General features: G+C 42.8%; 1 protein-coding gene across 2 annotated transcripts; it reads right to left on the bottom strand.

Annotated features, from left to right (window-relative positions):
• Positions 1-819: 819 nt before the first annotated feature.
• Positions 820-25,802, bottom strand: LOC132900450 (BOLA class I histocompatibility antigen, alpha chain BL3-7-like). 2 transcript variants are annotated; one of them, XR_009656785.1, is made up of 9 exons: positions 25,603-25,802; positions 6,718-6,984; positions 3,362-3,634; positions 2,767-3,054; positions 2,578-2,673; positions 2,383-2,412; positions 2,238-2,288; positions 1,973-2,130; positions 820-1,192 (listed from the first exon to the last, which is right to left on the bottom strand). XR_009656785.1 is itself a non-coding variant. In XM_060942542.1 (8 exons), the coding sequence occupies exons 1-7, from the start codon at positions 25,670-25,672 to the stop codon at positions 2,242-2,244; spliced, it is 1,071 nt and encodes a 356-aa protein (XP_060798525.1). In that variant the 5' UTR covers positions 25,673-25,802; the 3' UTR covers positions 1,826-2,130; positions 2,238-2,241. The 2 variants fall into 2 exon arrangements, 1 of the variants encoding a protein (XP_060798525.1); XM_060942542.1 differs by lacking the exon at positions 820-1,192 and having other exon boundaries at positions 1,826-2,130.
• Between the last annotated feature and the right edge of the window lie 187 nt (positions 25,803-25,989).

Raw genomic sequence — 25,989 nt, 5'->3', positions numbered from 1 at the left:
TCAAGCAGGTCCGAGGGGCAGAAGAGGCCAGCATCTCAATCCCAGGATCAACATGTAACTCAGAGGGACACATTGTGGGGGGAAGAGAGAGAGAAAGAAAACACAGGTTGTTAGGTATGCCCTAAAAATGACAAGTATTAAATCTGTGTGGTAGGCCCGCAGAGACAAGAGTCTTTACATTAGGCATAACACACAACAATGGCATGTTAATATGGTAAAAAATATCATGACCTGCTCTGGCTGGATGCTTGATTGGGTGATGGGAGCACACTCCTCAGCAATGATGAGATGCAGATGGGACCCTTAGGGCTGGCCAAAACAATTCAGTTACATTTCACCGGGTCTGGGACATGCAACAGAATGTCTGACAATTTGGGATTTGAATGTACTCTCTTGTTCCTGGCTTTTGTAAGCATTAAAATACATTCATGTACTCCGTTTCAGTTTAAAAAAAAAAAATGAGTTAAATTGCTTAGTTATTGTCATTCTTGGTTGTGATATGTGCACTTGGCATTATGTGTCTTGGTATGAAAATACAACTTTTCTTTCTGGCACCATGAGCCAGTTGTCGATATCAGTCGATTTGTACTCAATAGAAATTACGATCAGATTTGCTGTACAGGGCCTTGCGCTCTTTACAACTGGATGTCACAAAATTTTCTTCAGCTGAACACAGATAAAACAGAAGTAATTCTATTTGGAAAAAAAGATGAAAGACTCAGGATTACCACTATTCTTGACACAAAGGGGATTAAAACAAAAGAAATGGTTAAAAATCTTGGTGTTTTCATTGACAGCGAGCTAAATTTTGAGAGGCATATGAAAGCAATCACTAAAACGGCATTTTACCACCTAAAAAACATTTCCAAACTAAGAGGACTTATGTCAAAAAATGATCTGGAAAAACTTATACATGCCTTCATCTCTAGTAGGGTTGATTACTGCAATGGCCTTTTCACAGGCCTGCCAAAAAAGACCATCAAACGACTTCAGCTGGTTCAAAATGCAGCGGCTAGGGTTCTCACACGAACAAAAAGAACAGAACACATTACTCCAATTCTAAGGTCCCTTCACTGGCTCCCAGTAAGCTACAGAATTGACTTTAAAGCATTGCTGCTGGTGTACAAATCTCTAAATGGTACAGGGCCCAATTACCTCTCTGATATGTTGCAGCGGCCTAACCCAATCAGATCTACCAGATCAAAACAGAAAAATTTACTGTTAAAACCTGTTATTAAAATAAAGTGTGGTGAAGCAGCTTTTAGCTACTATGCAGTACAGCTATGGAACCAACTGCCAGAGGACATCAAAAATGCTCCTGCTGTTGGCAGCTTCAAATCTAGACTAAAGACCAAGCTGTTTTCAGATGCTTTCTGCTAAATTATTAATATTGCCATCTCTACATGTTTTAAACTCTTTACTTTTACAGTCTCTCCATGTTTTAAATTTTACTTAACTTTTATTCTATTTTATTCTGCTGTTTTTTTTAATTGAACTTTTATCTCATTTTATTATTTTATTTCTACTATTGTTTAATTCTTATTAATTTTCTTCCCCATTTATTTTATGTAATTTTATTTTCTATTGTTTACCGTTTTGCTTTTACTTCTGTAAAGCACATTGAACTGCCACTGTGTATGAAATGTGCTATATAAATAAACTTGCCTTGCCTTACTCTAAAAGTAACAACAAGGGTTAATTTTTATCCATAAAGTGGAAGCATGCCACGGATATTTATATTGTCTAAAGACGCACTCGAACATGAATTTAACAGTAATATTTGTTTGTTTGCTAAAACCTCTGCAAGTGATTTGGGCATGCTGTGTGGTGTAGCTGGGAAATGTTAAGAAATTGTACATAATAATTTAACCCTTTTTATAAGCAAGGACACAGCACAGAATTTAACCCCATTCCAGATAAGGGTCACCAGTTTGGTTTATGTGGTTAGAACATGTTAGAGATATGAATTAACTGATGTCAGGAGGCATTTCACAAGCTTCCTAAACAGTGAAGCTCTTTAAATTTGGGGTCTTCTGTTAATCTGGTGATGGAGGTGCGAGGGGCCTTCGTTTGGCCTGTAAGCACAATCTCTAAAAAGTGTGCATCGTGCTGATTATGTTTCCTGGCCTCCTGGGGAAAAAAACAAAACATATTTAAGGTGAGCACAGGATTTTCTGCTGGATTAAAACTATAGAGCCATATTTCTAATTCCATATCACACTGTAAAAATATCTTACATTCTCATTCCAGAAGACTTCTTGTTCTTTTTAGACTCTCTTCTTCTGAACCTGCAAATGATTCAAAGTTCAAATTTGGACTCAACATTAAAAATAAGCAGTTAATTAGATTTAAATGCTGTTGATTGATCAAAAGCTCACTTACTGTGCATGTTTTGTGTGATGGGTTTGAAGCCTGAAAGACAGATGATGGACAAAGAATTATTATAAAAACCTGTACTGCTTTTGACCTGCATAAGAATGAAACTAAAATTCTCGAGACAATCAGATTAGTGTATAGACTGAAGTCTAAACATTTCTAAATCTGTTCTCTGTAAACATCACTTCTGCCTTCTCTCACCAGATTTCTTCTTCTTCCAGATGAGAATTCCAACAACAGCAACAAGAACCACAGCTGCAGCAAATACGATACCAAACACTACATTCACTCTTCCACCTGTTAAATCACCACAGAATCTTTATTATTTGCTGCTCTGATAAATCAGCGTTCACACTATAAATCTATTTTATAGCAAAATGTTTCTCCGACCTCTCAGGATCTGGCTCACAGGCATCACTATCTCCTCCTCCAGGCTGCTGTGCTGAACCACACAGGTGTAGGTGTGTTTCTGCAGCGCCTCAGCTGGGACTTTCAGAACGCTTCTCTCCTGGAAACTTCCATCATGGTTGGGTAACGTCTCACTGAGCTCCACGTCCTCATACACATCCTCTCCATCCTTCTGCCAGGTGATATTCACACTTTTAGGGAAGAAACCTGTAGCGTGACACACCACCTCTGGAGACGAGTGTTTCTGGAAGACGGATACCTCAGGACGATCTGCAGAGACACACAGAGACATAAATACTAACAATGTGAAGTTTATTCATTTATGAGTGAGAAGGTTAGTGCTGTTACATGCTGAAACATGATTTTTGATGTGAGATTCAAAGTTATTTTCATGTCATCAATATTTTTGGCTACACAGATGTAAAACATGGTTTAATTTAGTACTGTGTGTGTTGTAGTGAAGGAGTGCTGTGTGTGTGTATACACTGAAGGACAGTAACACGCGCCTCCTCTCAGTTTGTTAGTGTGTGTGAGCAGCAGTTGCAGATACAGTACCAGAGCAGATCACACACTTTACCTTTCCTCTCCAGAATCTCTCTGCTGTAAGACACATACTTCAGTAACCACTCGATACAGATGTTCTCCAGATAGTATTTGTCAAAATCAGCAGTTCCTGTAGCATCCAGTTTGTATTTGTTGATAACAGCCTGAGGTTTAGCTGCAGTCCAGGTGACAGTTTTCAGATCCAGACTGATGAAATCTTCTCCATCATAACCTAATTGATCATATCCTCTAACAGTCCCATCATCATCAATCTCACAGCCGTACAGCCTCTGTAGTGTGTGAACTCCTACACACACACACACACACACACACACACACACACACACTGAGTTGAGCTGATCTATCTCCTTCTACACTTTCTTACTTTATTATTTCAACTAAATTAAGGAAACAAAACTTCACTAATCACTACCCCGCAACCTGCAGAGTACTCATGCTGATATATATGTGTGTGTGTGTGTGTGTGTGTGTGTGTGTGTGTGTGTGTGTGTGTGAGAGAGAGAGAGAGAGAGAGAGAGAGAGAGAGAGAGAGATAATGGACATCAGAGTGACTTTGCATTCCTAAGGTTTCAGTGTTTCCCTGATTCAGCTAACGAAGGCATGTTAACGATCCGATGTTCAGATGTTTGATCAGGAAGAATCCTGCAGTGATGTGAAACTCAGTGGTGACATTACTACTGTATGAAATGTTATGTGCTTTGATAACCTTATGAAAAGTTATTGAAATGTTAGCCTTGTTTCTGATGCTACATAGTGATCCCCCCCAATAAATTCATTTTATTATTTTTATTTTAATCTGATTTGCTCCCATTTGAGTCAAATCCCACTCACTACAGCCACCAACCAGTGAAGGTGGGGAAACAGCAAATGCTTCTTCTGTAGATCACAGATGCCCACAATTGGCACTGAGAGGGGGGAGCAGGGAGAGTTGGGACACGTTTTCAGCTTTTGTAGATTGTGTGAAATTCTCTGCAGGTAGCGTCACATTCATATTGCATTAGAGAGTGTTTACTATACCCTCTTACCACAACATGAGTTTCTCAGCTTGTGACATATACTGGCATTCAGGCTTCACTTTTTCTGTCATTATTTTTTGCAGGGAGACATGAGACATTATGCTGGGAGACTTGAGACATAGTGGGAAGAGATGGCACAAAAATAAAATACCTAGGCCTACATGTTTAATTTTTATTTATGATCAAAATTTGTACCATATGAACTGTATGAACACACAATGCTGGTACAGCGATAGAAAAATGTCAGTTTACCCAAAACCCGACTCAACAAAACAGTTCCATTCTCAAGACGGATTGAAATAAGATTAATCCTCATGCAGAGACACGCCCACATTTTTAACAAACATTTTTAAACAATTTTGTATTTGTAAACCACAAGAAAAAAACCTGTAACATGATGAACTGTCCCAACTCTCCCCATCTGGACCTTTTGGAAAAAAAAAAACCTTAAATCTCTTTTCCCCAGAACTTAAGTTTAACAAATATTACTATATATATATATATATATATATATATATATATATATATATATATATATATATATATATATATATATATGTTACCTCTAGGCTACATACTTTAATTCCTAAGAAATCCTGAATTCACCAGCATACATTACACCATAGGATGGAGGTGGAGGCAAAGTAGAAAATAAGTAGAAAAGTTTTGGTTGTCAAAAATATTGAATTGCACAGACCTTACTGCACTGTCCATCTTCATGGCTCCAAAGGTATGGAATCAATTTTGTGCCAAAATATTCATACAATACTTTTGAAATATCAAACAAAAACGATAAATCAAAAATTTTTTAAAAATTATAAAAAGTCAATTTTTTTTAGACTGGTAAACAAATTATTCGTGTAATCGTGCAAAATATCAGTCTATTACTCTTCAGAAACCTTTTATTTTTGTTCTGCGTCTTTCTCAGTTTTGTTTGACATAATTTATTTTGGTTGCGATTCCAGCTTTCTCGTTTGCGCTCCCTGACTTTTTGCTTGCAGTTTTGGCACAAACTTCACGTGTGGGTGGGCTGTCCAGGAATGCATTCCCATTGGCTAACTTGTGTTTGACTGACAGCTACGCTCTGCCATTCCCCCGGAGGCTGTTGCGGCCATTTCCTACTCGGATTCTGGCGGACTGTTTGGCGAGTGACCGATCCATTGACGGTAAACAAGGATCGAGTGGACTTCAGTGGCGACTATGATATTGAATTAATTCAACAAAGTGTAAGTGCGGGACAAATGTGTTGTATGTGTTGCAGTAGTGCACATTATGCAGGTGTTTCGTGGCAAGTCAAATGTTAGCCTTAGCTCTACTACCCAATATAATAGCTGTCTTGCTAATGTTAAACACACCTGCATAATGTGTACTACTGCAACACATACAACACATTTGTCCCGTACTTACACTTTGTTGAATTAATTCAATATCATAGTCGCCACTGAAGTCCATTCGATCCTTTTTTACCATCAATGGATCGGTCATTCGTCAAACAGTCCGCCAAAATCAGAATAGGAAATGGCCGCAACAGCCTCCGGAGGAATCACTGAGTGTAGCTGTCAGTCAAACACAAGTTAGCCAATGGGAATGCATTCCTGGACAGCCCACTCACACGTGAAGTTTGTGCCAAAGCTGCAAGCAAAAAGTCAGGGAGCGCAAACAACAAAGCTGGAATCGCAACCAAAATAAATTACGTCAAACAAAACTGAGAAAGACGCGGAACAAAAATAAAAGGTTTCTGAAGAGTAATAGACTGATACACGAATAATTTGTTTGCCAGTCTAAAAAAAATGGACTTTTTTTAAAATTTTGATTTATTGTTTTTGTTTGATATTTCAAAAGTATTGTATGAACATTTTGGCACAAAATTGATTCCATACAAAGGAAGTAGGTTACTCTAAGGGGCAACATCTAACTTCTGATATCATCTAAAACCTGATTGGTTGAAATTAATTTATGAGAATACAAACTGTCCCAAGTCTCCCCCATCCCAAGTCTCCCCGCTCTCCCCTACTCACCAATGACACTGATCAACAATAGGGTGAATTATGCGTTATTGAATTTACAGCTGTGGATAAACAGAGGTGTAATTGTAATGAGCTCCACAAGGGAGCAGGAGTTTCCAGGTTCCAGTTCAAATGAAGTGAGAAAGGACACTTCACCAGTTTGTGGTGGAAAAGGAAGATAATAGGGTGAACTCATGTGCAGGACCACTTTCTATATGTGTCTATGTTGAACAACTGTTGCAGGTTTTTTTTGTATTTCTGTAGAATCTATAAATCTCGAGAGGTTACTGTAAATACACATTAACGTGCTGTAAAGGAGATAAAAGCTGAGTGTGTTTCAGTCTCACCTTCAGTCTGATTAAAGCGCTTCATTAGTGTAACTACATCTTCTTTGTAGATCTCCTCTGCATCTTGCTGATCCTGTGTCCCGCTGTTCCAGTAGTCTGCATCAGAATCAGTGATCTTCTTTATCCACTCTGTTTTTGGGCTGTATTTCCTTATGTTGCTGTCATAGTACACAAATGGCTCTCCATCAACCAGACCAACATCAGTGTACTCTGGGAAATTCATTCCTGGTGTGACTGCAGTGTAGAAATACTGGAGCTTGTGTGTGACTGTAACAGAAAAAAAAATTAACCCAGTGACTGTATATACAGTACCAGTCAAATGTTTGGACACCTTTTAATTCAATTGTTATTCTTTGTTTTTATTAATTAAAAAGCACTTCATGTCTTAAAATAATGATGGATGTCGTTTCTTTTTACTTAGTTGATCAGTTCTTGACATAATATGGATTACTACAGTTGTGGAACAGGGCTATTTACTGTATTTTTTATTATTTACTATTTACTGTTTGATCTCAAACACATTAAGAAGGCAAGAAATTGCACTAAGTAACTTTTGACAAGGACACACCTGTTAATTGAAAAGCATTCCAGGTGACGACCTCATGAAGCTGGTTAAGATAATGCCAATACTGTGTGAAGTGTCATGAAGGTAAACGCTGGATACTTTGAAGAATCTAAAATATGAAACCTGCTTTGAACACTTTTTTGTTTACCACATAATTCCATATATGTTCCATGTATTATTTCATAGTTTTGATATCTTCAGTTCTGTTCTACAAAGTAGAAAATGCTGACAATACAGAAAAACCTATGCATGATTAGATGTGTCCAAACTTTTGACTGATACTGTATGAGTGGACAACATGATACCATTCACTCCTACTGTGTGTTTTTGAAGGTTTTTTTGGGGGGGAAATTTCCCCTTTTCAAAATGGGATCTATCAGCTTGTGGAAATAGAAGCCAGAGCCTGTGCAGTAGAGACCTCTGAGCCTCTCACCTCGCCCATATTAGCGATGCACACTCACATGATATTACCTGAAGTGCAACTTTAAATAGTACATTGGCTAAGTCAAAGTAGTAAGCATAGCTTTATTAATTAATTAATAGTATAACTATATAAATAAAATAATAAATTGTAGTTGTATAATTTCTGCAGGTATATTGATCAAAGTAATGTAAATACAGGGTGTCTCAAAAAAATGTACTCACACTTTAACTGTCCCTAACATGCTGCCTTTTTTGTGTTGCAGGTGTAATTAATTAATCACAGCATGGATTTCTTTTTGTGGGGATATCTCAAAGACAAAGTTTATCGCACCAAACCAAGAACAATTGATGCATTGAAATTGGAAATTGAAAGACAATGTCGCGATATTCCTAATGACCTGTTTCATGACATTTGTGAATCCCTTGGTGCACGTTATCAGTGTTGTCTGGACAATAATGGTCATCAATTTGAACATTTGCGAACATGATTCTTCAATTACATTTGTCTTCTGTATTCGAAGCTATTCCATTTCACTCTATGTTCATAAATAAAGGTTTTCTTGTCATTCAAAGTGTGAGTACATTTTTTTGAGACACCCTGTATGTAGCTAATGTAAGGCACCAACTAAAAATATATCTGCATGCAGCAATGAGGGGGCCAAGCCACCCAGCAGGGTATAGTTGCCACGGAAACTTAATGTTATTTTGTCAAGGGCATGTTTTATTCACGGCAAGTTTCATGTCGATTGTCCAAAGACTGGCCCAGATCTGAGCTGCCTTCCTGTTTGGCAGCTTTGCCGCTGAATTTGTACAGTTTTCTCATCTCCTCTCATTATCTCTAGCCGCTTTATCCTTCTACAGGGTCGCAGGCAAGCTGGAGCCTATCCCAGCTGACTACGGGCAAAAGGCGGGGTACACCCTGGACAAGTCGCCAGGTCATCACAGGGCTGACACATAGACACAGACAACCATTCACACTCACATTCACACCTACGGTCAATTTAGAGTCACCAGTTAACCTAACCTGCATGTCTTTGGACTGTGGGGGAAACCGGAGCACCCGGAGGAAACCCACGCGGACACAGGGAGAACATACAAACTCCACACAGAAAGGCCCTCACCGGCCACGGGGCTCGAACTCGGACCTTCTTGCTGTGAGGCGACAGCGCTAACCACTACACCACCGTGCCGCCCTGTACAGTTTTCAATATAAAAAAAAATCGGTCTGATAACTTTCATGAGGCTTTGTCTGCAGACCATCTGTGCCAAATTTGGTGAAGATTGGACAAAATTCGTGGCCTGTGAAAAATATTTAAACTTTTCAATAAAAAATCCAGTATAATGGTTGGCTCAATTAAGCTGACTTGAAAAGTTGGCATGTCTTGGCTTTGGGAACTCCCTTGGTATTAGCAGACAAAATAATTACTTTTTAAGGCTAACACATCAATAGTTATTAGCCAAAACACGTTTTTGCTTATTGCAGTGCTCCCAGTGGTCAAATAATGCAATGTTTTTGTGCTGCCTGAAAATGCGGTCCTGGATTCATGTACCAAATTTGTTATCCATACATCAAAGCTGAGATATGACCTCACTTCCTGTTTGGTGGCTTCACTGCCAATTTCAGTTGGCTGTGAAGGACAAACGCTTTCAGCCACATCAGTGCACTTCCCCTTGGGACCTCGCACAGTATCATGAGACCCACACAAAAAATGAAGGTAAATAAAGGAATAATTATTTGCCATAAGGCATTTTTGCTTACCGCACAACCCAAGTGATTAAATTACAGGGTTTTTTTGTTTTTTTTGTGTGTGTGTGTGCGCGCTTCCTCAAAATGTAGTCCCAAGTCAATTTGCCAAGTTTGGTTTTGATATATCAAAGCATTGCTAAGGTTGAACAAAATTTGTGACCTGTGAAAACTCTGAAGCATTCTTGATAAAATCTGAAATGGTGGAAAGTCCAATATCACATCAATGAGTTCAATGTGCATTGAACTTGGCTTGACCCAAGGAATCCAGTGGTACCTCAGTTTTGAAAATTTGAATACGGTTCAAAAGTTACATGTATAAATGCAACTCCAACTTTGACCTGTTGGTGGCACTCAAGTATCCATCCATCCATTATCTGTAGCCACTTATCCTGTCCTACAGGGTCGCAGGCAAGCTGGAGCCTATCCCAGCTAACTATGGGCGAGAGGCAGGGTACACCCTGGACAAGTCACCAGGTTATCACAGGGCTGACACATAGACACCCATTCATGCTCATATTCACACCTGTGATCAACTTAGAGCCACCAATTAGCCTAACCTGCATGCCTTTGGGGGAAACCAGAGCACCTGGAGGAAACCCATGCAGACAGCATGCAAACTCCACACAGAAAGGCCCTTGCCGGCCACTGGGCTCGAGCCCAGGACCTTCTTGCTGTGAGGCGACAGTGCTAACCACTACACCACCATGCCACCCCGGCACTCAAGTACTCAGGGTAAAAACAAGAACCTTGGGGAGGTCACGTGACCAACAACCGCAATGGACACTGAAGACTAGGGCTCCTCACAAACCTCCACTTATTTGCTAAATTATCAGGTCTTTTCGTTATATCAGCAGGTGAAATTGTTTTTAACTACCAACACAACCAGTAAAATGCAGCGATCAGCGAAAAAAGCAGCATCTTTATCCTCTAAGCTAGCAGCAGAGAAACAAAGATCAGCTAACACAGCTAACGACAACGTGGAGCTAAACATGGAAGGCATCATTGCTCAAGTCCTGCAGCAACAACAGAGTATGCTCGAATTTGTTGTCCAAAACGCAGTGAAGGGAGCATTACAAGAAATTAATACCTCCCTGCAACACATCAGAACTGAACTCGAGAGACAGGGCTCCACCGTGCAGGATCTTAAGCAACAAGTGGATGATACCACAAGGAAAAATCGGGAGATTATCAAAATGGTCAAAGCCTGTGTTAGCGACCAGAAAGAACTCGAGCAGACGCTAGCTGAGCTGGAAGACCGGTCTCATCGCAATAATATTCGCATCACTGGGCTCCAGGAGGGTCGCGAGGCAAATGATCCCATCGGATTCCTGCAACGACAGCTACCCGTGTGGATACCCACTCTACAGAACAGACCCATCATCGAACTGGAGAGGGCACATCAAATTTATGCGAAAGGGAAAAGTTCGGGGTCTCGCACCATGATTTTCAAATGCCTGAGATACCAAGATCGCCAAGCAATCCTCAATGGGGCAAGACAGACGCAGAAAACTGGGCCAATTAAGGACACTACAACAGCAACGCTTCGCTTTAAAGCAGACTACAGTGCGTACACCATGCAGAGACGCCAACAGTTTGTAGAGGCACAAAGTAAGCTGCATGCGAAAGGGATCTCAAACTTCCTCATCTATCCTGCTACATTAAAAGTGACCCACAGAGGAAAACAGCTATTATTCGACACGGCCAAAGAAGCTGACGACTTCTGTGAAGACTTGGGCGAGGAGGATAACAACATAATGCGACACAGACACGCAGGAACAACTTCGCCCGGATCATCAACCGAGTAGTGTGAGTGGACACCCGGAGGAAGAATTGACCGCATCAGAGATGCTGCAACAAGAGTCGGGTTCAGAACCATCTCGACCAGGCTCACCGAGTGTGGAATGAGAACTGAACTTTTTTGGTGAAGTGACTTGAGAGGAGGGCGGCACGGTGGTGTAGTGGTTAGCGCTGTCGCCTCACAGCAAGAAGGTCCTGGGTTCGAGCCCCGGGGCCGGCGAGGGCCTTTCTGTGTGGAGTTTGCAGGTTCTCCCCGTGTCCGTGTGGGTTTCCTCCGGGTGCTCCGGTTTCCCCCACAGTCCAAAGACATGCAGGTTAGGTTAACTGGTGACTCTAAATTGACCGTAGGTGTGAATGTGAGTGTGAATGGTTGTCTGTGTCTATGTGTCGGCCCTGTGATGAGCTGGCGACTTGTCCAGGGTGTGCCCCGCCTTTCGCCCGTAGTCAGCTGGGATGGGCTCCAGCTTGCCTGCGACCCTGTAGAAGGATAAAGCGGCTAGAGATAATGAGATGAGATGAGACTTGAGAGGATTATGTAAGTACAGACGCAATAATAACGTTCCGAGCTGAATGGACATAATTGCAAGTAAATGGCGATCAATAGGCTATGTTCTGCCACCAGACTTTTTTCACTTCAGTTACTCCTCATAGAGGGTTTAACACTGTCACTATTATTAGTAGTAGGTCTGCTTTTGAAATTTAAATAGCTGAGATTGTTACCTAACTGCTTGTTTAACATTTGGAAACCACAGGACCTGTGTTTTTTTTCCCCTGTTACGTGGTGGAGGGAGGGGCGGGCTGGGATTAGCGCAAACTGCGTTTGATGTGGCCACGTATCTTATACTTGTGTGAGGGGTTTTGCGGTCTCAGGAGGAAAGGGGGATTTTGTATTTTATGTTTTTATCACACCTTGCTTACTTTTACAGTTATACAGTCTGGCAAGAGAATCCTTTTAGTAGAGAAGTCAGGTGGAGAACATTTCAATCTACAGCAACATTTGGAAAATGGCTGAACTTTCTGTTATGTCGGTTAATATTAGAGGTCTCAATGGCCCAATCAAACGACACAAATTTTTGGATTTTCTAAAAAGAAAGCGCATAGACATAGCGCTTATACAAGAAACACATCTGCGCCAGAAAGATGTGAATCGCCTACAAAATAAACATTGCAAAGTGGCGGCTTCATTTAGCGACAATACTAAAACCAAGGGCTCCATTATACTGATATCACGGAAATGCGGTCTCACCATAGATAAGTGCAATAAAGACATAACTGGAATAATATCCTATATCTGCACCACCATAGGGGATAGGAAAATAGCTTTTGTGTCTGTGTATGCACCAGCCATGTTTGATGAAACTTTTTTTCCAAGGTTAACTCATGAATTGCTTGCACTCTCAGTTAGTGAATATTCTTTAATTGTTGGGGGAGATATGAATGCAGTGCTGGACTTAAAACAAGACAGATCAGGTGTTAACTACACAAAAGCTCAACAACAGGTGTCAGAGATGTTTAAAACAACATTGGAAAGTCTGCACTTAACAGACATTTGGAGACTCCATAACCCAACTAGCAGAGACTACACGTTCTTCTCCACTCGTCACCTAACTCATTCCCGCATTGATTACATGCTGTGCTCTAGTGAACTGAGACCAATGTTTCTGTCTATAGTTAGAGAACCAGCCATTTTATCTGATCACAATCCAATAATATCAACATTCCACTGTGAGACTTCAGGGGGAAAATCTAGAAGATGGCAATTTAACACGTCCCTTCTTCGGAATTCAGAATTTGACACAGAATTTAGAGCCAAAATGGCAGAATTTGTAGCAATTAATACAGATTCAACTACTGACCCAGCATATGTATGGCAAGCCACAAAAGGGTTTATTAGGGATTTTACATCTGTTAGGACTAGGACTGTTTTGGCCTCTAGAGGCCGCTGTTATTTCCTTTTCATGTCGTGTTTATTTTGGCCTCTAGAGGCCGCCACTGTTCCTGTGTTTTGTGTTTGTGTTAATTGCCTAATTATCTTCACCTGTGTCCTTAATTAGTTTGTCTATTTATACCCCTGAGTTCAGTCCTCTTGTCACGGAGTCTTTGTGCTGTTATGTTTATCTCCAATTTCCTTTGTACTGTGTTTTTTGATCTTCTTAGTTTTTTAATTTTTGCACTTTGCTTTTCTTTTGGATTATACTCTTTGGTTTTTTTTTTGTATTTTGTTTTGCCCTGTATATAGTGTATATAGTTTAAATAAACCTTTTGATTCTTTTTCTACTTCCGCCTCACGCCTCTGCATTTGAGTCATCCCCCTGGTGGCCTAGTGGGGGTTTGCTGGATTATCACACCAACGAACCAGGTTCGAATCCCAGCAAAACCCTAACAGAAAGACTCCGTCATGACCGACTCAGCAGAGGCTGCTTCAACTGTCTACCCGGCCAACCTTCAGGGAATTATGGCAGCTTTGACACGCTTCGGAGCGACCATGGACGCTCATGGACGTACGCTCACCAGCCAACGTGAGGCCCTCGCTCGCCACGAGGAACTGCTTCAGCAAATTGGGAAAACCCTGGCACAGCTGACATCTCTGCCTGCATCTCCTGCTCCTGATCCAGTTCCTGCTCCTGATCCAGCTCCCACTCCTGCTCCAGTGCCTCCTGCAATGCTGCCTTCTTCACCTCGCGAACCCAGCCTTCCTGCACCACAGAGGTATGACGGCAAGCACAGTGAGTGCCGAGAGTTCCTTACCCAGTGTCAACTCACCTTTGAGCTTCAGCCTACCACCTACACTACGGATCGCCGCAAGATTGCCTTTGTGATCACCTTATTAGCTGGTAAGGCGCGAGCCTGGGCTACTGCTATCTGGCAAAGACAGGGACCTGAGTGCTTTGATTTCCAGCTGTTTTCTGAAGAGATGCTTCGGGTCTTTGATCAGGCAGACATCAGTACCGACGCAACCCGAAAGCTCATGTCCATCCGGCAAGGAGGAAGCGTCGCAGATTACGCCATCTCGTTCCGAACACTCGCAGCAGTAAGTGGATGGAACGAGACTGCCCTGGTGTCAGCCTTCCACCATGGTCTGTCTGACCCCATCAAGGACGGTCTGGCCTCTATTGGATGCCCAAGTGACCTCGAAACCCTCATCTCACATGCTATTCGTCTGGACAACAGGATGAGAGAACGCCACCAAGCCTTGAGCCCCCCCAGCCTCCCTACCTCTACCTGGAGACCATCTACCTCCTTCAGTGACTGTCCAGAACCCATGCAAGTGGGTCGTACTCGCCTCTCCGCATCTGAGAGGGAGCGCAGAAGGAGGGACAAGTGCTGCATCTACTGTGGCAAGCCTGGTCACTTCCGAGCATCATGTCCCGAACTCTTGGGAAAAGGACCGCCCCGTCCAGCCGAGGGAGGGTTGTGACGGGGCCTACCCTCTCTCCCGGACTCCCTGGTCAAGGAATCTACATCCCGGTCTCCATCTCCTGGGGTGAGTCTGTCCACTCTTGTCAAGCTTTGATAGACTCAGGGGCGGCTGGGAACTTTATGGATATTCACTTCGCCCAAAGCATCAATATACCTACTGCACCTCTTGAAGTCCCTCTGTCTGTGTCTGCCCTCGATGGCCAAGCGTTAGGTGATGGAAGAGTCACCCAAGTTACTTCTCCAGTCTTCCTCCAGTCTCAAGGTCACAAGGAAGAAATATCCCTGCACCTGATTCCTTCACCTGAGTTCCCAGTTATTCTAGGCCTTCCTTGGCTTACTCGCCACAACCCTCGCATAGACTGGGTAACAAGCCAGGTTGTGGAATGGGGCCCTGCATGCCATGCCTCTTGTCTGCTCTCTAGCTCTCCTGTGTCTCCTGCCGAGCCCCCTGATCTCACCGAGTTATCTCAAGTTCCCACAGAGTACTGGGATCTCAAGGAGGTATTCAGCAAGAGCAGGGCCGCCGTTCTTCCTCCGCACCGGGCCTACGACTGTGCCATCGACTTGCTCCCTGGGACTACCCCTCCTCGTGGCAGACTGTTTTCCCTCTCTCAGCCAGAACGCAAGGCTATGGAGGAATACCTCAAAGACGCCCTGGTCTCTGGGTTCATTCGACCCTCCACCTCACCTGCTGGTGCCGGCTTCTTCTTTGTCGGCAAGAAGGATGGGGGGCTTCGACCATGTATTGACTACAGAGGCCTGAACAAGATTACTGTGCGCAACCGATATCCTCTTCCGCTGATGTCCACTGCTTTCGACCTGCTCCAAGGCGCCACCGTCTTCACCAAGTTGGACCTACGGAACGCATACCACCTCATCCGTATCCGACAGGGAGACGAGTGGAAGACTGCCTTTAACACCCCGTCTGGGCACTACGAATACCAGGTGATGCCCTTCGGACTCACCAACGCACCAGCTGTTTTTCAGGCCCTAATCAACGACGTCTTAAGGGACATGATTAACCTATACGTTTTTGTCTACCTCGACGACATCCTTATCTTTTCCAAGACCGTGCAGGAGCACCGCCACCATGTCCGCCAGGTTCTCCAGAGGCTGCTACAGAACAATCTGTTCGCCAAGGCCCAGAAATGCGAATTTCATGTTCCCGAGGTCTCCTTTCTGGGATTTATTGTACGGACAGGCCAACTCCAAATGGACCCTGCCAAGACCCTGGCCGTCCGGGATTGGCCTACTCCCAAGTCCGTTAAGGAGGTTCAGCGGTTCTTAGGATTCGCTAACTTCTACCGCAAGTTCATCAGGAACTTCAGTTCTGTGGCAGCACCCATGTCAGACCTCACCAAAGGGACAGGTGGATCTTATGGCTGGTCTCCTCAGGCAGAAAAGGCGTTCAAAGACCTCAAGGACCGCTTCTGCACGGCACCCATTCTGGTTCTCCCGGACACCTCCCAACCATTCATCGTGGAGGTGGACGCCTCGGACAGTGGTGTCGGCGCGGTGCTCTCTCAACGTTCGGAAGGAAAGCTGCACCCCTGCGCTTACTTCTCCCACCGCCTGAGTCCTGCTGAGTCCCGGTACGATGTGGGGGATCGAGAACTGCTAGCGGTCAAACTGGCCCTTGAGGAGTGGAGGCACTGGCTGGAGGGAGCACAACATCCATTCCTGGTTTGGACTGACCACAAGAACCTGGAGTACCTCCAGCAAGCCAAGAGACTGAACCCTCGACAGGCTAGGTGGGCCCTGTTTTTCAGTCGGTTTGACTTCACCCTCTCATACCGCCCCGGCTCCAAGAACACCAAACCTGATGCACTGTCCAGACTGTTCTCTGCCACTAACAGGGAGAATGAAGTCGGGCCTATTATCCCTGTGTCCCGGATTGTGGCCCCTGTCCGCTGGGGTATTGAGGAGGCTGTCCGACGAGCCCAACGCCAGGACCCCGGTCCTGGGACGGGGCCACCAGGCCTCTTGTACGTCCCACATCAAGCCCGGGCCAAGGTTCTCCAGTGGGGTCACTCTTCCCCTCTCACCGCCCACCCGGGAGCTCGGAGGACCCTGGACTTCCTGAAAAGACGCTTCTGGTGGCCTAACATGGAGAAGGAAGTAAGGTCATTTGTCCTGTCCTGTGAGGTTTGCACCAGAACCAAGAACCCACGACAGCGTCCCCAGGGTCTCCTGCATCCTCTGACCATTCCCCGGCGTCCCTGGTCCCACGTGGCAGTCGACTTTATCACGGGTCTCCCTGAGTCACAAGGTAACACGGTCATTTTGGTCTTAGTTGACAGATTCTCCAAGGCCTGCCGCTTCATACCACTGTGCAAACTCCCCTCTGCTCTTGAAACTGCGAAACTTTTGTTTAATCATGTCTTCCGAGTCTTTGGTCTTCCACAGGACATCGTCTCAGACCGAGGGCCCCAGTTCTCCTCCCGAGTGTGGCACGGGTTCTGCAAGGTCATCGGAGCCACTGCCAGCCTCTCCTCTGGGTTTCACCCACAGTCCAATGGTCAGACGGAGAGGCTCAACCAGGACCTGGAAACCACCCTGCGAGGCCTGGCTATGGATAACCCGACATCGTGGAGCACCTGGCTGCCATGGGCGGAGTACGCCCACAACACCCTGCAGTCATCGGCCACCAAGCTGTCGCCATTCCAGTGCCAATTCGGGTTCCAACCACCTCTGTTCCCGGACCAGGAGGAGGACGCGGGGGTGCCCTCAGTCAACCAATATGTGAGATGGTGTCGCAAGACCTGGAGCAAGGTCAGGAAGACCCTCATACAGACCTCCAGAACCAACCAGACTCAGGCCAACCGCCATAGAAGACCTGCACACGCTTTCCGCCCTGGGCAGCGTGTTTGGCTGTCCACTAAGGACCTTCCACTGCGGGTGGAGAACCGCAAGCTTGCTCCTCGCTACATTGGCCCCTTCAAGGTGGTGCGCAGGGTGAACCCTGTCTCCTACCGGCTCCAGTTGCCCCGGACTCTGAGGATCAACCCCACTTTCCATGTTTCCCTGTTACGGCCCGTACTGATGTCTACGTATGCCCCTGCCCCTAGGAACCCCCCACCCCCCCGCATCTTCCAGGGGCAGACTGTGTTCACTGTGAATCGCCTGCTTGACTCCCGCCGGGTCCGCGGCGGGTTGCAATATCTGGTGGACTGGGAGGGCTATGGTCCTGAGGAGCGCTGCTGGGTTCCTGCTCGGGATGTCCTTGATAAAGAACTATGTCGGGACTTCCATTCGGCCCATCCGGATCGCCCTGGGAACGTCAGGAGACGCTCCTAGAGGGGGGGGTCCTGTTAGGACTAGGACTGTTTTGGCCTCTAGAGGCCGCTGTTATTTCCTTTTCATGTCGTGTTTATTTTGGCCTCTAGAGGCCGCCACTGTTCCTGTGTTTTGTGTTTGTGTTAATTGCCTAATTATCTTCACCTGTGTCCTTAATTAGTTTGTCTATTTATACCCCTGAGTTCAGTCCTCTTGTCACGGAGTCTTTGTGCTGTTATTTTTATCTCCAATTTCCTTTGTACTGTGTTTTTTGATCTTCTTAGTTTTTTAATTTTTGCACTTTGCTTTTCTTTTGGATTATACTCTTTGGTTTTTTTTTTTGTCTTTTGTTTTGCCCTGTATATAGTGTATATAGTTTAAATAAACCTTTTGATTCTTTTTCTACTTCCGCCTCACGCCTCTGCATTTGAGTCATCCCCCTGGTGGCCTAGTGGGGGTTTGCTGGATTATCACACCAACGAACCAGGTTCGAATCCCAGCAAAACCCTAACAACATCCTCCTTTGCAGCTCATTTAAAGAAGAAAAGACAGGAGAGGATTAAAGATCTGGAGGAACAGTGTCAATCATTGGAGCACAAAAACAAATTCTCTAGAACAATGCATAATCTTCTTGTAACAAACTGAGCAGAACTAAATGATTTACTGAGAAGAAGAGCTGAATTTTTAATGCATAGAGTGAGACAAAACTATTATTCCAATGGCTGTAAACCAAGTAAACTACTTGCTCTTAAGCTAAAACAAAATGAGTCCAGAGCCACAATTAATAGCATATTCACAGAGAATGGCATTTCAACAAACTACCAGGATATTAACACCACCTTCAAGTCCTTCTATTCAGAATTGTACAGGTGCCCAACCAATCCCAACACAGCACAATGCCAAGAATTTCTTAAAAATTTGGAGCTACCTTGTCTAAGTCCAGATGAGGCAGAAGAACTGGGCCAACCAATCTCACTAGAGGAACTTAAAACTGCCTTGAAGGGTGTTAAAAAGGGCAAAACCCCAGGTTTAGACGGAATCCCATCAGAACTACTATTGCAGTACTTTGATATAAACGGACCTACAATTTTACAAGCTTTAATATCAGCTATGGAGAGAGGCACTTTTCTCCAGCAAACAAATACTGCACTAATATCTGTCATATCCCAAAAAAGCAAAGATCCGAAACATTGTGCCAATTACAGACCTATAAGCCTACTGGGGACTGATATTAAGCTGTTTTCCAAGGTGTTGGCACTGCACTTGGAACGTGTCATTGAAAAGTTTGTTCATCCCGACCAAACTGGCTTTATACCCAAACGCCATGCAGCAGACAATATACGCAGACTGGTACACATAATCCATGAAGCCAAAAACCTCACAACTCCTTCAGCAATTTTATCTCTAGACACGGAGAAAGCATTCGACCGTTTGTCGTGGAACTATTTGTGGCAAGTATTGGAGAAACTTGGTCTGGGGTCAAAATTTATTGACATGGTGCGTACCTTATATGCAAACCCAGCGGCTATTGTTTCAACAAATGGTCTACACTCACTGCCTTTCCCTATCGAACGTGGCTCCCGACAGGGATGCCCACTCTCACCCCTCCTATTTGCACTTTCTCTGGAACCATTGGCCCAAGCTATAAGGCAAAACAAAATCTGCAATTATCCACTCAAATCATGTGACAACTCAATATCCTTATTTGCTGACGACATCCTACTGTATATATCCGACCTCGAAGACTCCATACCCAAAATTCTTCATATCTTTAGTATGTTTGGGTTAATCTCTGGTTACAAAATCAATTGGGAGAAATCTAATATGCTGAAACTAAACAATAAACCAGTTAGTAGGCCAGTTAGTCATCAAATACCAATTCAAAGCAAAATCACTTACCTGGGTGTCACTATACATACATCGATGAAGCAAATTGTCCAAGACAACTATGAGACTGTGTTAACCAATGTGCAGAGAGATCTGAAAAATTGGGCTGCACTACCAGCATCATTCAGATTCAGGGTAGCGGTGGTTAAAATGAATATTCCGCCCCGTGTGAATTTTTTGAGTGAATTGTTTTGTTCATATCCTGTTCTATATGTATGTGATTAAGGAGAAAGTTAATACAAAAAGACATCAATACTCTACCTGTCCTTGAGGATCTTGGAAATGCAAATGTACTACAAGCAAAGATATGTATGTGTTGAATGCCATAATTGATGTCAATAAAAAAATTGATCACAAAAAAAGAACCTTGGTGAAAAGAATCAGAGGACTCTCCTGACTCCTCAATCAGTTTGGCAAATTTCAAACCCTTTTATCATTCGGTACTGTGGGCTACCATAGATGCCCTATCCAGAAGAAGAAGAAGAAGATGATGAATATAATAAAAAAAAAAGTAGAAACACAATGGGTGCCTTCAGAATTTCTTTACTTGACCTCCAAATATACTGATAACCAGCAGTCAACAGTTATACTCAATACAACCTATTTTTAAAAGGTTTTTTAAAGTGATTTAAAAAACAAATCACCGTTCTCCATTATTTTCATCGTTTTTTTTTTCTTCATTACATATTTAAAACTAGTTGGAGGTGGAAGTTTTGAAACAGAATTCAGTCTAATCAGAAATCAGGATTCAGGAGCATCGCCTTTTGCTGAAGTGTAAGGAGTGTCAGTACGTGTGCATATATTACCTTTAGAAGACATTATTGTCTGCCTGCCTTATTTGCCTTGCAAATGCATTTTTGCCTTTAGTAGCCTTGCAAACAGACCGACATTTTCTCTTGCCTTTTGTCTCTTTGTTGAGGTTGCTACTTTCAATTCTCTCTACTTAATTACTTTTCTCTCTGCTTAAAAAAAATTATATATACAGTGAGAGTAAAAAGTTGCTGATTTTGTTGGTTTGCCCACTAATAAAGACATGGTCATTCTATACTTTTAATGGTAGATGTATTCTAACATGGAGAGACAGAATATCAAAACGAAAATCCAGAAAATAACTTTAAAGAATATATTTTAATTGATTTGTATTTCATTGAGGGAAATAAGTATTTGATCCCTCTAGCCAAAAGCACTTAATACTTGGTGGCAAAGCCTTTGTTTGCAAGCACAGCGGACAGACGTTTGTTGTAGTTAACCACAAGGTTAGCGCACATATCAGGGGGAATTTTGGCCCACTCTTCTTTGCAGATCCTCTCTAAATCATTAAGGTTGGTGGGCTGTCGCTTGGCAACTCGGACCTTCAGCTCCCTCCATAGATTTTTGATTGGACTGAGGTCCGGAGACTGGCTGGGCCACTCCATGACCTTAATGTAGTTCTTCTTGAGCCACTCCTTTGTTGCCTTTGCTGCATGCTTCGGGTCGTTGTCATGTTGGAAGACCCAACCATGGCCCATTTTCAACTTCCTGGCAGAGGGGAGGAGGTTGTCCCTCAGGACTGCACGGTACATGGCTCCATCCATCTTCCCACTGATGCGGTGAAGTAGCCCTGTGCCCTTGGCAGAGAAACACCCCCAAAACATAATGCTTCCACCTCCATGCTTGACGGTGGGCACAGTGTTCCTGGGGTCATAGGCAGCATTTTTCTTCCTCCACACATGACGAGTAGAGTTTAGGCCAAATAGTTCAATTTTGGTCTCGTCTGACCACAGAACCTTCTCCCAATCACTTTGTACATCTTTGAGGTGATCATTGGCATACTTTAGGCGGGCCTCCACATGTGCCTTCTTAAGCACGGGTACCTTTCGGGCACTGCAGGATTTTAATCCATTGTGGCGCAAAGTGTTGCCAATTGTTTTCCTGGTGACTGTGGTCCCAGCTGCCTTGAGGTCATTCACTAACTCCCGCTGTGTGGTTGCAGGCCGATTTCTCACAGTTCTCATGATCATTGCCACCCCACGAGGTGAAATCTTCTGTGGAGCACCAGGCCGAGGTCTATTGATGGTCATGTTATACTTCTTAAATTTTCTCACAATTGCACCAATGGTTGTTACTTTAATACCCAGCATCTTGCTAATGTTTTTGTAGCCCGTTCCAGATTTGTGCAGGTCAACAATCCTGTCTCTGAGGTCCTGAGAGAGTTCTTTGGTCTTACCCATGTTGGAGAGTTTGGAATCTGTCTGATTGTCTGATTCTGTGAACAGGTGTCTTTCATACAGGTGATTAGTTAGAACAGGTGTCTTCAATTCAGGTAACAAGTTGATTGGGAGTGTCTAACTGCTCTGTGAAAGCCAGAACTCCTAATGCATACTAGGGGATCAAATACTTATTTCCCTCAATGAAATACAAATCAATTAATATATATTCTTTAAAGTTATTTTCTGGATTTTCTTTTTGATATTCTGTCTCTCCATGTTAGAATACATTTACCATTAAAAGTATAGAATGATCATGTCTTTATTAGTGGGCAAACCAACAAAATCAGCAAGGGATCAAATACTTTTTACTCTCAATATATATATATATATATATATATATATATATATATATATATATATATATATATATATATATATATATACTACTGTTCAAAAGTTTGGGGTCACTTTGAAGTTTCCTTACTTTTGAAAGAAAAGCACTGTCCTTTTCAATGAAGATCACTTTAAACTAATCAGAAATATACTCTATTGACCCATCCCACGTGACGTCATGACAAATGCGGCTGCCATTTTGGACATGAACTACCAGTAGTCTACCACAGCCAACAACGAGGAACGACGGTGAAGCATCGAAAGGAATATAGCTATCAAAGAAAGTTTTTACTTTCAGCAAGACTTCCATCATGCCATTATATTGTTGTGCACCTGGATGTAGTAACCATCAACACACAAGGCAAGATTTATCATTTTATCAGATCCCGACAGATGCTGACCGATGGAGAAGATGGATGGTCTCTAAAATATTGGTAAAATGATGTTTATTGACATAGCAATCATGTGTAACGGGAAGCATTTGCATATCCGAAGTGTTGTGTTTACATCAAAGATAAAATAAACTGATATGACAACGACTGCTGCTGCCAGGTTGGGGACACAAACTAGTAGAAAGGAAGTGTGCCAACAGTGCCAACAGACTTCCTTTGTGGTCGATTCTGCTTTAAGATAAGATGCATTTAATTATTCGTCTGCTGTGGGTTTGGAATCGGTAGCCTGACCGATTCGTTCATGTTTGTGGTGCCATTTGTTTGTTGACGCGTGTTGAAATGGAAGATTGGTTGTTGACATGATTTCCAGTGATGCTTTGGTGCTGCTGTGGATCAGATGTGTTGAGTAGCCTGACTGTTTTTTTTTTCTTGTGTGTGGTATCATTGTTGACGCGAGGTTGTTTTTTGAACATGCCAATGCGGACACGATTTCCCCTGATGAGTTATGACTTCAGACGCGATGCGTGTGTGGAGGTGTGGAGTCCGCGTGATATGTGCGTAAGATAGGCTTCTCATGTGTTTGGAGATCCGCGCTCTGAGACAAGCGCAAGCGCAAGCACCCCCCAAGGGAAAAAAAGGGACCCCCCCGAAAATATCGGCATAGTTCGAACACTGGGTTGGAGAAAGTAATGGCAAATAGTGAGGGCACAAACCATAGAAGGTAAACTGTACATAGCGCCAGGGCAGTGTGATGGTACGTCTACTTTTAGATTGTGTTAGCACACACTCGTCACTCGACGAGTTTCATGTCTTTACGATGGATACTTAAATGTGTGTTAGGTATTATTGTTGCAGTCTAAGCAGTCATTGTAGCAGCTAGATGAGCGAGAACTGAAAGGGTCTGTGCCATAAACCGTTATTTCTTCATGTCCAAAATGGCGGTCGCGTTTACGAAGGTCACGTGAGTGGGAAGGGTCAATACATTGCTAATGTGGTAAATGACTATTCTAGCTACAAATGTCTGGTTTTTGGTGCAATATCTCCATAGGTGTATAGAGGCCCATTTCCAGCAACTCTCACTCCAGTGTTCTAATGGTACAATGTGTTTGCTCATTGCCTCAGAAGGCTAATGGATGATTAGAAAACCCTTGTACAATCATGTTAGCACAGCTGAAAACAGTTTAGCTCTTTAGAGAAGCTATAAAACTGACCTTCCTGTGAGCAGATTGAGTTTCTGGAGCATCACATTTGCGGGGTCGATTAAATGCTCAAAATGGCCAGAAAAATGTCTTGACTATATTTTCTATTCATTTTACAACTTATGGTGGTAAATAAAAGTGTGACTTTTCGTGGAAAACACAAAATTGTCTGGGTGACCCCAAACTTTTGAACGGTTGTGTGTGTGTGTGTGTGTGTGTGTGTGTGTGTGTGTGTGTGTATATATATATATATATACACACACACACACAACTTTTAATTCTGTCTTTGAAGCATCTGCTTTACTGGTTTGTATTTCATCTCACATGCAATACAGTTTACCTGAAATCATATAGACTACAGTTCACTTGGTATCTGTTCAATATCAAATATAATTCAGTTCAATTTAGGTTTTTTTTATATTGTGCTGTTTACAGTGGACATTGCCACAAGGCAACTTTACAGAAATCTGGATATAGATACAGATTTAGATTTATCCCTAATGGGCAAGAAAAACTCCCTGATATGACATGAGAACAAAAAAAAATCAGAGCAACCAGACTCATAAAGGAACCTGTCCTCATTTGGCTGACACCGATAGTGTGATTATGAATTATTTATCTTCTACTACTGTATATTATAGTCCAGCAGTGCTGTGTGTGTGTGTGTGTGTGTGTGTGTGTGTGTGTGTGTGTGTGTGTGTGTGTGTGTGTTGGAAAAGCTTCAGGAGGTTATCAGAATCATGGTAATTTTTTTTTTTAAATTTAACTAATGTTTTCGCTTTAAGTTTATAATATCCAGGTGAAGTTATTCCTCACCCACATTCTCAACAGTTTTTTAAACATAAAATGCAGTGTAAAACCTGATTACAACATCTTATTTTCAAGTAAAATTGAACTCCGCCAACTTTGTTGGAGGAGATTATGTTCTCGCCAATCTGGATATGTATGGGGAGCCAGGATTTTTTTTTTTTTTTGCTTTTCCCAACATTACTCAAAAAGTAGTGAATGTATTTTGACGAAATTTGGTCTACTGCTTTAGTATTATCCTAGTATTTTGCTGGAAGCAACATCAGCAAAATGGAGAGACAAAATGGTCCACTTCTGAAACACTTCCGGTGGGGAATAAAACTGCGTCACAGACATGCTGGAAACCAGGGCTTGCGGGACGCCAGGAGTAGCATTGCCACCACAGTGAAAATGTTCTCTGGAGTGATGATCATGCTTCACTATCTGCTAGTCTGATGGACAAATCTGAGATTGTCTTTTTTGTATCAGTTGTTCTCAGTTGCACTTTTTGGCCATATAGGACACAATTATAGAAGCAAGTTATTTATAATCATACAATCTGTTATAACCCAAATGAGGATGGGTCCCCTTTTGAGTCTGGTTTAAAATATATGAAATGTTTATTTTTCTTGTAAAACACACACTTTTTTTTCTATTCTATGAAATAAACTGGGCATGTAAGCATTTCTACTGAACCAGTCAAGTGGAAGAAGTAAAGGGTGATTTAATAAAACTAAGCAAAAGCAAAATCTTTTGTGAGTATGTTTTTCTTTTCTCTAAATCCTTACACAGTGTTTAATGGTTAACTCACCTGCGAATGACGGATGACCAAAAAGGGAATGCCCGAGCAAAGCACTCATTAAAATGTACAAGCGAGCCATTGCAAAAAAGAGAGAAAAAGGTCACAAAATAAACCTAAATAATTTGTAATACTTCTACTCCTCTTTTTTTCTTTTTGCTGTTTTTCTCTTTTTCCCTTTTCTTTTTTCTTCATTCCCTTCTCAGTACTTCCCCATTCTGCTCTGGGGATAGTGACTCTGAGCAGTTCAAGGTGGATGTTTTGAAGCAGAAATCACCACTCAGGATCACAGACCTGCCTCCTACCTTTAGACATCCCGCCTTTGTGTAGGCATCAAGTACTTCAAAAGTGCTGGCAACAAGCCAAGGATCACTATAGTGACAGAAAAAAAGGGTTCAG

The sequence above is a fragment of the Neoarius graeffei genome, chromosome 16 (assembly GCF_027579695.1).
Source record: "Neoarius graeffei isolate fNeoGra1 chromosome 16, fNeoGra1.pri, whole genome shotgun sequence".
Taxonomy (NCBI): Eukaryota; Metazoa; Chordata; class Actinopteri; order Siluriformes; family Ariidae; genus Neoarius; species Neoarius graeffei.
This window is presented reverse-complemented; position numbering and strand designations above follow the sequence as displayed.

Excerpts from the sequence above, each read along its gene's own strand:
- LOC132900450 (XM_060942542.1), bottom strand. The coding sequence starts at position 25,672 with ATGGCTCGCTTGTACATTTTAATGAGTGCTTTGCTCGGGCATTCCCTT. Across the intron at positions 2,674-2,766 it reads TGTGAGCCAGATCCTGAGAG|GTGGAAGAGTGAATGTAGTG; the intron begins GTCGGAGAAACA and ends GTGATTTAACAG. Across the intron at positions 2,413-2,577 it reads CTGGAAGAAGAAGAAATCTG|GCTTCAAACCCATCACACAA; the intron begins GTGAGAGAAGGC and ends TCTGTCTTTCAG.